The sequence below is a fragment of the Oncorhynchus mykiss genome, chromosome 5, assembly GCF_057628025.1.
Source record: "Oncorhynchus mykiss isolate SJ-2025 chromosome 5, ASM5762802v1, whole genome shotgun sequence".
Lineage (NCBI taxonomy): Eukaryota > Metazoa > Chordata > Actinopteri > Salmoniformes > Salmonidae > Oncorhynchus > Oncorhynchus mykiss.
The window spans coordinates 39,342,686-39,356,592 of NC_143026.1; the positions used below are offsets into that span (position 1 = coordinate 39,342,686).

At 45.2% G+C, this 13,907-nt stretch overlaps 1 protein-coding gene across 1 annotated transcript; it reads right to left on the bottom strand.

Annotated features, from left to right (window-relative positions):
- Positions 1 to 952: 952 nt before the first annotated feature.
- Positions 953 to 13,813, bottom strand: LOC110522931 (uncharacterized). The gene is made up of 3 exons (XM_090236673.1): positions 13,767 to 13,813; positions 12,540 to 13,301; positions 953 to 3,671 (listed from the first exon to the last, which is right to left on the bottom strand). The coding sequence occupies exons 1-3, from the start codon at positions 13,811 to 13,813 to the stop codon at positions 959 to 961; spliced, it is 3,522 nt and encodes a 1,173-aa protein (XP_090092799.1). The 3' UTR covers positions 953 to 958.
- Between the last annotated feature and the right edge of the window lie 94 nt (positions 13,814 to 13,907).

A 13,907-nucleotide genomic window follows, 5' to 3' on the forward strand; every position in this document is an offset into this window, starting at 1 on the left:
GCAGCTCTGCAGTGTAGCATGCTACAGTATCCTCATCTTCATCCTATCTCCTCTCACCTGGGAATTCACAAAGAAAATGACTCACAAAATATGAAATAAAGCTGTGAAGAACACATCGGTGTATTGTCCATAAAGTGTGGTACTCTGAGTCTACAGCCTGCACACATTACACCAGAGAGATATCTTACAGCCAGGGGGTGGCTTTGTGTGTGTAAACATGTATTGTGTGGCTATTATCCCATGTGTGACTCACATCTTTGTATTCTTTCTCAGTGATGGTGCCATTGATTGTGCAGGCCTCTCTTCCCTCTGTATAGAAGAGGATCGATGTGAAAGCACATTGTCAAAGGGTTAATTTCTAGGTAAGGACACTCAGGCTTAAAAACAAATCAACAGAGCCGCAAACAAACAGTGAGAGAAACGAATTGCCTTCTTTCACCTGTCCTGTGTGTGTGTCCTTTGGTCTGGAGGCTGGTTGGGTGTGGTCGGGAGGCTGGGGGTTGAGCCCTAAGCCAGGCTCACTGAGTCTTTGCCGGATGAGTCGTAGTTCTTCAGTCCAGGGGGGCTGAATGGGGTCTGAGTTAAAAGCTGATGGGTCAGTGGTGGAGGACGTACCAGGGTCTTTAGGTGAAGGGCAGAGGCCAGGGATGGAGGTGGGTGGCACACCGAGCAGATAGCCCATGGCACTCACAAAGGCATGGATGAGCTCCGGACTGCTGGGGCCGGGTCTGAAGCGGGGGGACAGGGGAGGGGACACTGACTCCTGAGGGACCTTCTGTGTTGTAGGGGGGGAGCTGATGTGCTGAGAGTCTGTCTTCTCCCCTGGTACTTTAGCTACAGTATGGAGAGAACAGAGAACAGAAAGATAGATAAGTAGCTATTCAAAATGAACACATACACACTCACTTCTACCCATGTCTCCACCCATCACACATCAGATTTTGTAGAATGACTACTATTACATAGCAACAAAAGTATACTCTTTCACGTACTGAATCCATATTAACTTACATTTAGTCTGAGCTGAGGGTGAGTGCGCGCCTTTGATATTTTTGGAGTATGACTGGGGGCCATTTCTCGCAGGTGGAGGATTCTGGCAGGGTGAGGGTACATTTGGCCAACTCTTGTGAGAGCTAGAGGGTTTTTGAGTTGGTGCCCATGGTATTTTGACTTTAGTTCTAAAGTCCTCCTGTCCTGTAGTAGTTTTGTCTTTCTTTCTGAAGCATTCTTTAGGATGATCCTCCCGGCTTGGCTGTGGAATTGGGCCCCGTGCTGGGTGAGGGTGTCTCTGTGAGGGTGGACACCTTTCCCTCTCCCATCTCTCCCTCTCTCTCTCCCATCTCTTCCTGTCCCTCTCTCTCTCCCTGTCCCTCTCTCTCTCTCTCTCCCTCTTTCCATCCCATGGTAATTTGGCAGAATATGAGGCTTTACTCAGAGAACTCCTGGTCTGAGATGGACAGTCATGGGGGATTGCCAGGCCCCTAGAAGTGGGGGTAGTTGTTAGATTCCCCTCACTTCCCCGGAAAGGAGTACCAGTACCCCTATAGTTCAGTGAAATCCCTGTTGGTTTGCTCTTGGGGGAGTAGCTCTTTGGCCTGGGTGTGTCTGGTTTCTGGAAACCTTGACTAATTTTTAGCTCTAAACTCCTGCCCAGAATTGAGGTTGAGGCTGCAGGTCTCCCTTCTGGGTTGTTGCTGGAGGTGCTGGAGGTGGGCTGCATAGATGGGCTCTGATCCTGGATCGGATCTCGGATCCTCGGATCCTGGGTGAATCTGTGAAGAACTCTAGTCTGAGGCTTCTTGGGGGAGCGGGTCTTGGGAGAGGGGGTTTTGAGTGAGTGCGTCTTGGGGGAGGTGGTCTTGGATGAGGGAGTCATGGGGGAGGTGGTCTTGGATGAGGGAGTCTTGGCGGAGCTGGTCTTGGATGAGGGAGTCTTGGGGGAGCTGGTCTTGGATGAGGGAGTCTTGGGGGAGCTGGTCTTGGATGAGGGAGTCTTGGGGGAGCTGGTCTTGGATGAGGGAGTCTTGGGGGAGCGGGTCTTAGGGGAGGAGGTCTTGGATGAAGGGGTCTTAAACAGCCTATGTGTGTCAGTCGGCACCCCATTCAATTCGCTGGAGGGTTTAGCCACCACAGTCCTCTGCTGATAAAGGCCTGTAAATACCTGCTTCAATCTTCTAAGGCTAGGAAGGGGAGGTCTCTTACTCTCCTCCTTTGGTTTTGGAACACAAGCATTGTTAGCAGAACCTTTAGTTTTAAGACTAGGGTCACAAGGAGAAGTCTTGATGGTTGGCCGGCTCCCTCCAGCACTTTTTTTTGTAGTTTTTGTGGATAGAACATGTTGTGACACTGCAGAGTCTGCCTTACTACTAACAACACTCTGAGGTTTTGATGGTTTCTTGAAATTACTCTCAGTTTTGTCTGTTTGCTTCTCTGACAAAGAAGGTGCAGGTGTTAATTTAGGTGAATCAGAGGTCTTGGTTTTAGGACTTTTCTTAGGACTTGTCTTATCTTGAGACTTGTGCTTCTGATGTGCTGTAGTTGATTGAGGAGATGACTTCTCAGGGCTTTTAAGTGGACTGCTTTTGAGCTGTGGTACATCATAAGGGTAGGAGAAGATGGAGGTGAGTGTTAGCTTACTGCCTGGGATGGGCGTCCCCCGGTCGAGCTCAGTTGAAGAAACATCAGGTGAGGCTGATGATTTCATTGATTTTCGTAGTTGTGGGTCAGCTTGTGGAATCTTAGATTCTTTCAGAGTGGGACTGGCATGTGATGATATGGAAGTCTTAGCTCTGGCAGGAGAACATTTTTCAGTAATTTCCTTTGGTGTTGAAGTCTTCTTCATGTCACTGCTCCTTCTCATCTCAGAATCATCTTTCTTCGCTGTATCTTCTTTAATATTGAACATGTCTGGGTATGGAGTGTTGTCCGCTAGGCATCTAGCTTTAGGGCTGGTTACTGAGTCTTCAGGGTTGGAACGGGTTACTGTCCCTTTAGCTAATGGTGGACAGCTCTCCAGCCCACAACATGTAGTCCTACTTCCTGAGATGTTACTCCTGGTGTGGAACGATGACTCCCTGTGTAAGGTACCATGTTGTGGGGTGCAAGGGGCACTGGAAGATGTCACCTGACTTTGTACTGGGGTGCCAGAAACACTGGAAGATGTCACCTGACTTCGTACTGGGGTGCCAGAAACACTGGAAGATGTCACCTGACTTCGTAATGGGGTGCAAGGGGCACTGGAAGATGTCACCTGACTTCGTAATGGGGTGCAAGGGGCACTGGAAGATGTCACCTGACTTCGTAATGGGGTGCAAGGGGCACTGGAAGATGTCACCTGACTCCGTAATGGGGTGCCAGAAACACTGGAAGATGTCACCTGACTTCGTAATGGGGTGCCAGGGGCACTGGAGGTGAAAGAGTGGGGGTAAAGTGGCGTGCTAGGACAACTGGAAGGCGTACTGAGAGAGAAGGAAGGGGAAAATATTGGGATGTTGGGAGATGTGTTAGAAAGAGGAGCAGGGTGGGGAGGAGTGCTGGTAGCTGTGGGAGAGAGGAAGGGGGAGTGGGTATAGAGTGGGCTGTGCATGACACTGCCATCAGATGCTGGGGAGTCCGAGGCACTGCTGTCTAGCTGTCGGCGCCATGACCGGCGGTCCCATCTCCTCACCTGGCTGGGGGGTAAGCAACCTGACCAAAAGAAAACAATGCACCAAAATCAATGGCAAACTGTCAACATCCTCTGACTGCTCTATCGGGGCCCCTCATGGATACTTTTGGGGCCCACTTTTATCCAATTTATAGCTACATAAATGACCTGCCCTCTGAATGTCCTGAGATCAAAATGCAGATGTATGCAGACCAGTGGTGCACGGGTGAGCTGTTTGTTCACCCACACCTGTCCGCAATTGCTAATAACCCATCCCCAACCGCCCAACTATATGTGATAAAGTGAAAATCTGAGGCCCTCATCCGACCCTAACCCGCAAATATAGAACATGTGCCATAGGCTACAGTTAGACTGCAGAACGAATGTTTGACAGGGGGTGCAGGATTATTTTGCCTGATTTAGATATGTTTCTGCTTATAACTTGCAGACTTGTTTACGTGTTGCTGTGCATTTTGTTGCCAACCTTACTTTGCTACCTGACAACTTTACGGTTTTTACTTTTTAATTACCGTTTAACTTTTTTTTTCATTCAACTTTTTCACTCCGGACACTTTATCTGGACGTGGTTCGTCAGGACCTCCACCAGCCGAAGCTAAGTAGTAACATTAACATGATGCCTTCTAATTGCAGTCGCTGTACTCATAATATACAGGAGAATGATCACCTTACGGCGAGGATAGCTGTGCTGCAAGCCCAGCTTCAGACAATCGTTAGGCAAGGGTCATTTCAGTGTAGGAAAGGATGAAACAGCGTCTGTGCCACCAGTAAGTACAGATAGTAACGTTAGTTTAAATCCCCTCGCACGGTCCCCGCAGCCAGGCAACTTTCTCACGGTTTCTGGAGGGAAATGTTGTAGGAATGCTCAACCGGTGTCGCTCATTCAGCCGACAGAAACTTTCAACCGGTTTTCCCCATTAAGCAGCGGGTCGGAGTCAGAGGCCGAGCCTTCTCTTGTCTCTACTCCTCCCGTTACGGGGTCTGAGACGCCGAAGCCTCCCACCATATGCCCTGACAAATTGAAAACTCTAGTCATTGGCGACTCCATTACCCGCAGTATTAGACTTAAAACGAATCATCCAGCGATCATACACTGTTTACCAGGGGGCAGGGCTACCGACGTTAAGGCTAATCTGAAGATGGTGCTGGCTAAAGCTAAAACTGGCGAGTGTAGAGAGTATAGAGATATTGTTATCCACGTCGGCACCAACGATGTTAGGATGAAACAGTCAGAGATCACCAAGCGCAACATAGCTTCAGTGTGTAAATCAGCTAGAAAGATGTGTCGGCATCGAGTAATTGTCTCTGGCCCCCTCCCAGTTAGGGGGAGTGATGTGCTCTACAGCAGTGCTAGCCTCCCTACACTGGCTTCCTGTCAAGGCAAGGGCTGATTTCAAGGTTTTACTGCTAACCTACAAAGCATTACATCAGCTTGCTCCTACCTATCTCTCTGATTTGGTCCTGCCGTACATACCTACACGTACGCTACAGTCATAAGACGCAGGCCTCCTAATTGTCCCTAGAATTTCAAAGCAAACAGCTGGAGGCAGGGCTTTCTCCTATAGAGCTCCATTTTTATGGAATGGTCTGCCTACCCATGTGAGAGACGCAAACTCGGTCTCAACCTTTAAGTCTTTACTGAAGACTCATCTCTTCAGTGGGTCATATGATTGAGTGTAGTCTGGCCCAGGAGTGTGAAGGTGAACGGAAAGGCTCTGGAGCAACGAACCGCCCTTGCTGTCTCTGCCTGGCCGGTTCCCCTCTGTCCACTGCCTCTAACCCTATTACAGGAGCTGAGTCACTGGCTTACTGATGCTCTTTCATGCCGTCCCTAGGAGGGGTGTGTCACTTGAGTGGGTTGAGTCACTGATGTGATCTTCCTGTCTGGGTTGGCGCCCCCCCTTGGGTGGGGAGATATTTGTGGGCTATACTCGGCCTTGTCTCAGGATGGTAAAGTTGGTGGTTGAAGATATCCCTCTAGTGGTGTGGGGGCTGTGCTTTGGCAAAGTGTATGGGGTTATATCCTTCCTGTTTGGCCCTGTCCGGGGGTATCATCGGATGGGGCCACAGTGTCTCCTGACCCCTCCTGTCTCAGCCTCCAGTATTTATGCTGCAGTAGTTTATGTGTCGGGGGGCTAGGGTCAGTTTGTTACATCTGGAGTACTTCTCCTGTCCTATCCGGTGTCCTGTGTGAATTTAAGTATGCTCTCTCTAATTCTCTCTTTCTTTCTCTCGGAGGACCTGAGCCCTAGGATCGTGCCTCAGGACTAACATTTGAACATCTTGGCCATGTTCTGTTATAATCTCCACCCGGCACAGCCAGAAGAGGACTGGCCACCCCACATAGCCTGGTTCCTCTCTAGGTTTCTTCCTAGGTTTTGGCCTTTCTTGGGAGTTTTTCCTAGCCACCGTGCTTCTACACCTGCATTGCTTAATGTTTGGGGTTTTAGGCTGGGTTTCTGTACAGCACTTTGAGATATCAGCTGATGTACGAAGGGCTATATAAATACATTTGATTTTATTTAATTTCCAACATTTTGGTAGGCTATTTGTTAGTTAACTTGCCTATAATTGTCACACCCTGATCTTGGTATTCATTGTTTTCCTTGTTATTTTGGTTAGGTCAGGGTGTGACATGGGAGATTTATGTGTTTTGTCTTGTCTAGGGATTGTTGTATGTTTATGGGGTTGTTTGCTTTCTAGGTAGTTTGTATGTCTATGGTTGCCTAGAAGGCAGCTGTCCATCGTTGTCTCTGATTGGGAACCATATTTAGGCAGCCATATTCTGTGGGTACTTTGTGGGTGGTTGTCTTCTGTCTTTGTGTCATTGCACCAGATAGGACTGTTTCGGTTTTCACATTTGTTGTTTTGTATTTTGTAGTTTTATCGTTTATCGTCTATATTAAAGATGTTGAACACTAACCACGCTGCATTTTGGTCCTCCTCTCTTTCAATGGAAGAAAACCGTTACAATAATTAGATACATGCAGCTTCTCTTCTGTCATTATACTGTATGTTGCCCTAGAAGACTAAATAAACCCCTTGCTCACCAGAATAATGTCATAGATCGATAGAATGAATGCTTCAATCTAGTTGACAGTTCTCTCTGTCAAAGATTTTTCTCTGTTAAAAAGATTTTCTATACAAAATGTCCAAATAACATCTGTTTGACTGTGAAAACGTAAGCTGTGAAAACGACCCAATGTGTTTCTGATTAGATTTCAGTTCGGTTTAGATGCATATTTAATGTGTTTGAAATACTATCAGCTTTTATGATTCATTTTTGATAAAGAAAGCACCAAATACTACAGATGGTATCTAACTGAGCATTACATTGTTTCAAGATGCAGAAAGAAATCAGATTTCTTCACTCCTGTTCCCAAGTCCACATTAGCAAGCTAGCCAAAGTTAGCCAGTTAGCTTGGATGCTTGTATGCAGTTGTGCTTTATTTGTAAATGATGTCTGTGTTGGAGTGTATCCGTAAATTTTAAAAACAAGAAAATTGTGCTGTCTGGTTTGCTTAATATAAGGAATTTGAAATGATTCATACCTTTACTTTGATTTTTGATACTTAAGTATATTTCAAATCAAATACTTTTAGACTTTTACTCAAGTAGTATTTTACTGGGTGACTTTCACTTTTACTGAAGACATTTTCTGTTAAGGTTTCTGTACTTTTACTCAAGTATGACAATTGGGTACTTTTTCCACCACAGCGTGCTAGCTACTTCCAGACACAAATGAGACCTGACCATTTTACTCGCCCTAGAGCTGGTTTAGGCTGTTTTCATGTGATGGTGACTGTCACTTTGCTGCTGGAAACAATTTAATAATGTTTTTTTGCCGACATTTACTGACACCAGTCATATTCAACAGGTGTTGCTTTTTCGTAAATTCATCAGTTACTCTACACTCTAGCACTCTCAGACGAGAGTGATCTGAAATCAGAGTAGATAGCCAGAGTGAATTTATGAACGCACCCTTCATCAGGAACAGTGAGACCCATCAACCTGAGATAAGTGTAAAGGGACAGAGGATTGAGGTGGTTTCCCATTTGAAATACTTAGGAATAATTATTGACTCTAACCTGTCCTTCAAAAAAGAATACATAAAGTATAATGAACCGTCAAAAGCAGCCTGGTCATTTCAAATTGATCAGGAACCAAATGTCAACAAATGCTGCTAAGCTGTACATGCACTCAATGATTTTGCCCCATCTCTCGTAAACCTGTACTGTGTATCACAGCAATGAAACCACTGCAAAAGCTCTATGAAAAAACTCTGAAAGTGCTGCACTAAAAACCAAACACCTATCACCAATGCAATATCATTAAGAAATACAACCTACTGAGCTTTGATAGCTTCTTATGCCGACACCTCTCTGCTGTTTAAGAACACTCATGACCTTTATCTTTATGCTATTTGCCTCATGACTCCTGCATGCTTTGTTGACTATGAACTTGCTTGCTTACCCAACCGTGGGGCAGTTTATGTTGGTTCCCACACTCAGGACTCTGACTCTCTATTGGTTACACGGACTCTTGGTCTCCCATCCTATTCTAACCACCTCTCATCGCCTTTGTGTTCATGTTACCTGATGAAATTGCTGTATAATATGATCTTGTTGCCATCTAATGCACATTCAAATGTTATAAATCAACACTGCAGAGCTCTCCCTGTCCTCTGCCATGCCCTGATTGTATTACTGCTGATTATATCTGGAAATGTGCATGTACACCCTGGCCCATCTACTGTTGCTAGCCCCAATTCTGATTTGTGCCCTGATACCTGCTTCACTGATTTCTGCTCTTGTAAAAGCCTGGGTTTTCTGCACATTGACACTAGAAGATATCACCTAAAATGTATCAATTGAAAGTGTGGGTTCACAGCTCCAATCCAGATGTGTTGGTCATTACTGATAAGTGGTTAAGGAAGAGAACACTGATGTTACCATTTCTGTTTATAACCTTTTTTGGCAAGACAGATCTTCAAAAGGTGGTGGAGTGGCAATCTTTACCAAGGAACACCTTCAGTGCTCGGGTTGTCTCCACCAAGTCTGTCCCTTTCAAATAACTCTTTGTTGAATGTTGCTGGGTGTTATCGGCCACCATCAGCACCGGCCAGTACTCTAAATGCCATAAGCTCTCTCCTGGCCCCTTACACTAAGTCTGAATTTGTCCTGCTAGGTGACCTAAACTGGGACATGCTTAAACCACCTGACCAAGTCCTAAAGCAATGGGACTCCCTAAATGTTTCTCAGATTATTACCAATCCCACAAGGTGTGACTCCAAACACCCAGAAAAGGCTACTCTCCTTGATGTTATCCTTACAAATAATCCTGATAGGAATCAATCTTGTGTTTTCTGTAATGACCTTAGTGATCACTGTTTTACAGCCTGTGTTCGTAATGACTGCTCAGTGAAACGACCTGTCCTGACTCGTGACAGACGCTTGCTAAAAAACTAATGAGCAAGCCTTCCTTCATGATCTGGCCTCTGTAAATTGGTATAGAATCAGATTGATCACCTCTGTCGAAGACGCTTGGACCTTATTTTTTATATTTTCAGTTAAAAAAATATGCGCCATAAAGAAAATGAGAATTAAAAACAGGTTCTGGCTGAGTTACTCCACCTCAAGAATTCCATTTGGCAAATCGCTCGGGAACACGCATACTCAGGGTGACTGGCTCTCGTCCAGACAAATTAGAAATAAGTGCACTCAGGCTATCCGGAAGGCCAAAGTTAGTTACTTAAGGACCAGTTCTCTCTCTGTGGGTCTAACCACAAGAAGTTCTGCAAAATGGTAAAAGACCATGTTTTGCCCGTCGAACGTTTCCCTCCCACCGATTCTAATGTGAATATCCCCGATGCTCCTCCCTCTTTTTGCCCTGCTACAAAGTTTCTCCCTGCAGGCGGTTACTGAGTCTGAGGTAATGGAGCTCCTTAAACTTGACCCCAAAAAACCATCTGGTTCAGATGGTTTAGACCCTTTCTTCTTTAAGGTTGCTGCACCTATCATCGCCAAGCCCATCGCTGACCTTTTTAACCTGTCTCCCCTTTCTGGGGAGATTTCCATTGCTTGGAAGGCAGCCATGGCCAAGCTGATCCTGTTATTGGCCAATTTCTATTTTGACCTGTTTATCAAAAGTGTTGGAAAAACATGTCAATAATCAACTGACTGACTATGGTTTCCACTCAAGTTATGGATGTGTCACTGCAAACTTAAAGGTCCTAAATGATGTCACCATTGCCCTTGATTCTAAGCAATGTTGTGCTGCTATTTTTATTGACTTGGCCAAAGCTTTTGATACAGTATACCAGGGCTGCCCAACACTCTTCCTGGAGATCTACTGTCCTGTAGGTTTTCAGTCCAACCCCAATTTAGTATATCTGATTCAGCTAGTTACGGTCTTGTTGAGCAGCTAATTAGTCGAATCAGGTGTGTTAAATTAGGGTTGGACTGAAAACCCACAGGATGGTAGATCGCCAGGAAGAGGGTTAGGCAGCCCTGCGGTAGACCATTCCATTCTTGTGGGCCGGCTAAGGAGTATTGGTGTCTCTGATGGGTCTTTGGCCTGGTTTGCTAACTACCTCTCTCAAAGAGTACAGTGTATAAAGTCAGAACTTCTGCTAACTCAGCCGTTGCCTGTCACCAAGAGAGTACCCCAAAGTTCAATCCTAGGCCCCATGAATTTCTCAATTTACATCAACAACATAACTCAAGCAGTAGGAAGCTCTCTCACCCATTTATATGCAGATGAGACAGTCTTATACTCAACTGGCCCCTCCCCGGATTTTGTGTTAAACGCTCTACAACAAAGCTTTCTTAGTGTCCAACAAGCTTTCTCTGCCCTTAACCTTGTTCTGAACACCTACAAAACAAAAGTAATGTGGTTTGGTAAGAAGAATGCCCCTCTCCCCACCGGTGTGATTACTACCTCTGAGGGTTTAGAGCTTGAGGTAGTCACCTCATACAAGTACTTGGGAGTATGGCTAGACGGTACACTGTCCTTCTCTTAGCACATATCAAAGCTGCATGCTAGGGTTAAATCTAGACTTGGTTTCCTCTATTGTAATCACTCCTCTTTCATCACAGCTGCCAAACTAACCCTGATTCCGATGACCATCCTACCCATGCTAGATTACGGAGACGTAATTTATAGATCAGCTGGTATGGATGCTCTCGAGCGGCTAGATGTTCTTTACCATTCGGCCATCAGATATGCCACCAATGCTCCTTATAGGACACAACACTGCACTCTATACTCCTCTGTAAACTGGACATCTCTGTATACACATAGCAAGACCCACTGATTGATGCTTATTTATAAAACCCTCTTAGGCCTCACTCCCCCCTAATTGAGATACCTACTGCAGCCCTCATCCTCCACATACAACACCCGTTCTGCCAGTCACATTCTGTTAATGGTCCCCAAAGCACACACATCCCTGGGTCACTCCTCATTTCAGTTCGCTGCAGCTAACGACTGGAACGAGCTGCAAAAAGCACTCAAACTGGACCGTTTTATCTCCATCTCTTCATTCAAAGACTAAATCATGGACTCTCAGTGACAGTTGTGGCTGCTTCGCATGATGTATCTACCTTCTTGCCCTTTGTGCTGTTGTCTGTGCCCAATAATGTTTGTACCATGTTTTGTGCTGCTACCATATTGTGCTGCTGCCATGCTATGTTGCTACCATGTTGTTGTCATGTTGTGTTGCTACCATGCAGTGTTTTCATGTGTTGCTGCCATGCTATGTTGTTATCTTAGGTCTCTCTTTATGTAGTGTTATGGTGTCTCTCTTGTCGCGATGTGTGTTTTGTTCTAGATTTATTTTTGTTATAATTTTTTTAATCCCAGCCCCCGTCCCCGTAGGAGGCATTTTGCCTTCTGGTAGGTCGTTATTGTAAATAAGAATTTGTTCTTAACTGACTTGCCAAGTTAAATAAAGGTTAAATAAAATAAAACATTTAAAAAAACTTTCCCCACCACCTCTTAAGCAGTTTGTTACATATTGCAAAGACAATACCAGGACAACAAGAACTTCAACCAGAGCGGACAGCTCAACTCAGTTTAGGTCCACCAAATTTGGTCAGACAACTTTTCCAGTCAGAGCGTCTGGATTAAGGAACACCCTGCCAACCAGTGTGAGAGTGCTGCACCTTTGCTAGGCAAACCAGTCATGTGAACAATAAGACATTCAGATACTGATGTCAAACACAGTGGGACCGAGGGTCAACTCTGATGTAGCATTATCATTATATTGTCTATTGTTGAATATTTGACATTTTATATATATAAATATTTTAACATGATGTTATATTTTAGCATTGTATTGATGTATTAATGTTCATTGTTTTCTGCCAGGGGACTACAGATGTAAATTAGCTATCTAGCTAAATCTGTTGCAATGGCATGTTGTACATGGTCCCTGACAAATAAACAAATGAATAAATAAAAACCTTTCTCTGACGGCGGACTCCTTCTCCTCTTTCCTCCCTGGTAGGGTTTACAGACAGACCTCCCCTCCCCAGCACCCAGAGGGGCGGTGTGTCTCGCCTGGACACCCGAGGGGCCTAGTAACAAATGATAGGGCAGGGAACAGGTAATTACAATCATTAGTAGAGTAAGCTTGCAAAAAAAGGCAATCACAGACAGAAGAGAAAAGACTGAGTTCCCATTGACATAGCATAAAAAGGACTGTATCATTATTTTGATGTCTCACACTTGGCGGACTAAAAACCCTAGCTACCTCTTTCAGCATTAGACTCATCTGATGCCTCCTAAGGAAAGAAAAGTGAGAGATGACAATACAGTAAGATTCAATATGAGAGTCACTAAATCGATTTGTTTAGATCTTTTTTATTCAGGCATGAGTTTAGTCAAATAGAATACAGTGTTTACCTTATAGCAAAGCTGGTCAAGCCTCTCCTTGTGATGTTTGGTCTTCTTCTCGCTGCGCACCGCCTGGTACCATTTCAAACTGTTCTGGTAGCGGCGGGTGAGGTAGACCGGAGTGGTACATCGGAACTGGGACTCAGAAGGAGACTCAGAATCCTCGTCGTTGGAGCTGGAGCTAAGCAACTGCAAATCCCTGACAGAGCGGGATAGGGAGGCACCATCTCCTCCGCCTCCCCTGTCCTCACCTCCAGCAGGCTGCACCTTAGCAAGGGATCTGGGTGAGTGGATACTGTCTAGGGGGCTATGGTCTGCAGAGGGGGGCTGCTTACGTGATGGTGGTCTGGGTGTCACAGGTCTAACCAACTGACTACCAGGGAGGGTTCTCTGCCTGGTGAGCTGCTCTAAGTCTGGCCTCACTGGGATAAAACGGAGGGTGGCCTCAGGATGTTTAAACTTCACTCTTTTATCAGTCAGGTTGGGGGAAGGGTTGGGGACGGGTCGTTTTATTGGACGAGGTCTACAGTGGCGCCTGCTAATAGGGAGGGCTATTGTGTATTTGAGCAAAGGCTTGTCATAAGGTTCTCCTTTCCAGGTCTCTTGCACTGGCATCCAAATCTTGGTCTTGGCTGAGAGAGTGGGTTGAGGTAGGGGGTACTTTCTACTGAGACCTGGTGGGGGTAGGGCAGTGGTCTGAGCATTCTGAGGAAGGTGTATAGCCCCTTCTCCTGCAAGACTGGGAGCTGGGAATGCTGGATAAAGAGATTTAAATGCCAGAAGAGATAGATGTCAAAATAGACATCTAGCTACTGTATTAAGTTAGATTGTCTAGCTAGCTAATAGTCTTCGAAATTCTTTTAAATCCTCACCAGCTAAATGTGAACTTTCTCTCACATTGTCTCCTCCCTCCTCCTGGAACCTACAGTAAGAAAAAGCAGTGCTTTTCTTAAATTTCTTCCAGCATTATTAGTTAGCTAACTTTTATTTTAGAATTGATGAAACACTGCATTCAAGATTCAAGCTTTAGCTAACGTTAGCTAGCTAGCGCAGTTCAGATAACTTAGGTTAGCTCAAGTTAGCTAACTTAACTACACGAGATTGATTAATACCAATCAAGCCAATTTTGGGTGGCCGGTCATGTGTTGCTAGCAAGCTGTCAGTGTTAGCAAAAATGATGCACTGAACGTGTATTCAAACGTACCTTTTTTTCTCCTTCTTTAGCCGGACCTGGGTATATTTTGGTTTCATCTTGTAACAAATATGACATTCATTGACAAAAGTAAACAAAGAAGTGACATCATCAACGGCAGAATTCTTTAAAAAATGCATTATGCTCGAGCAG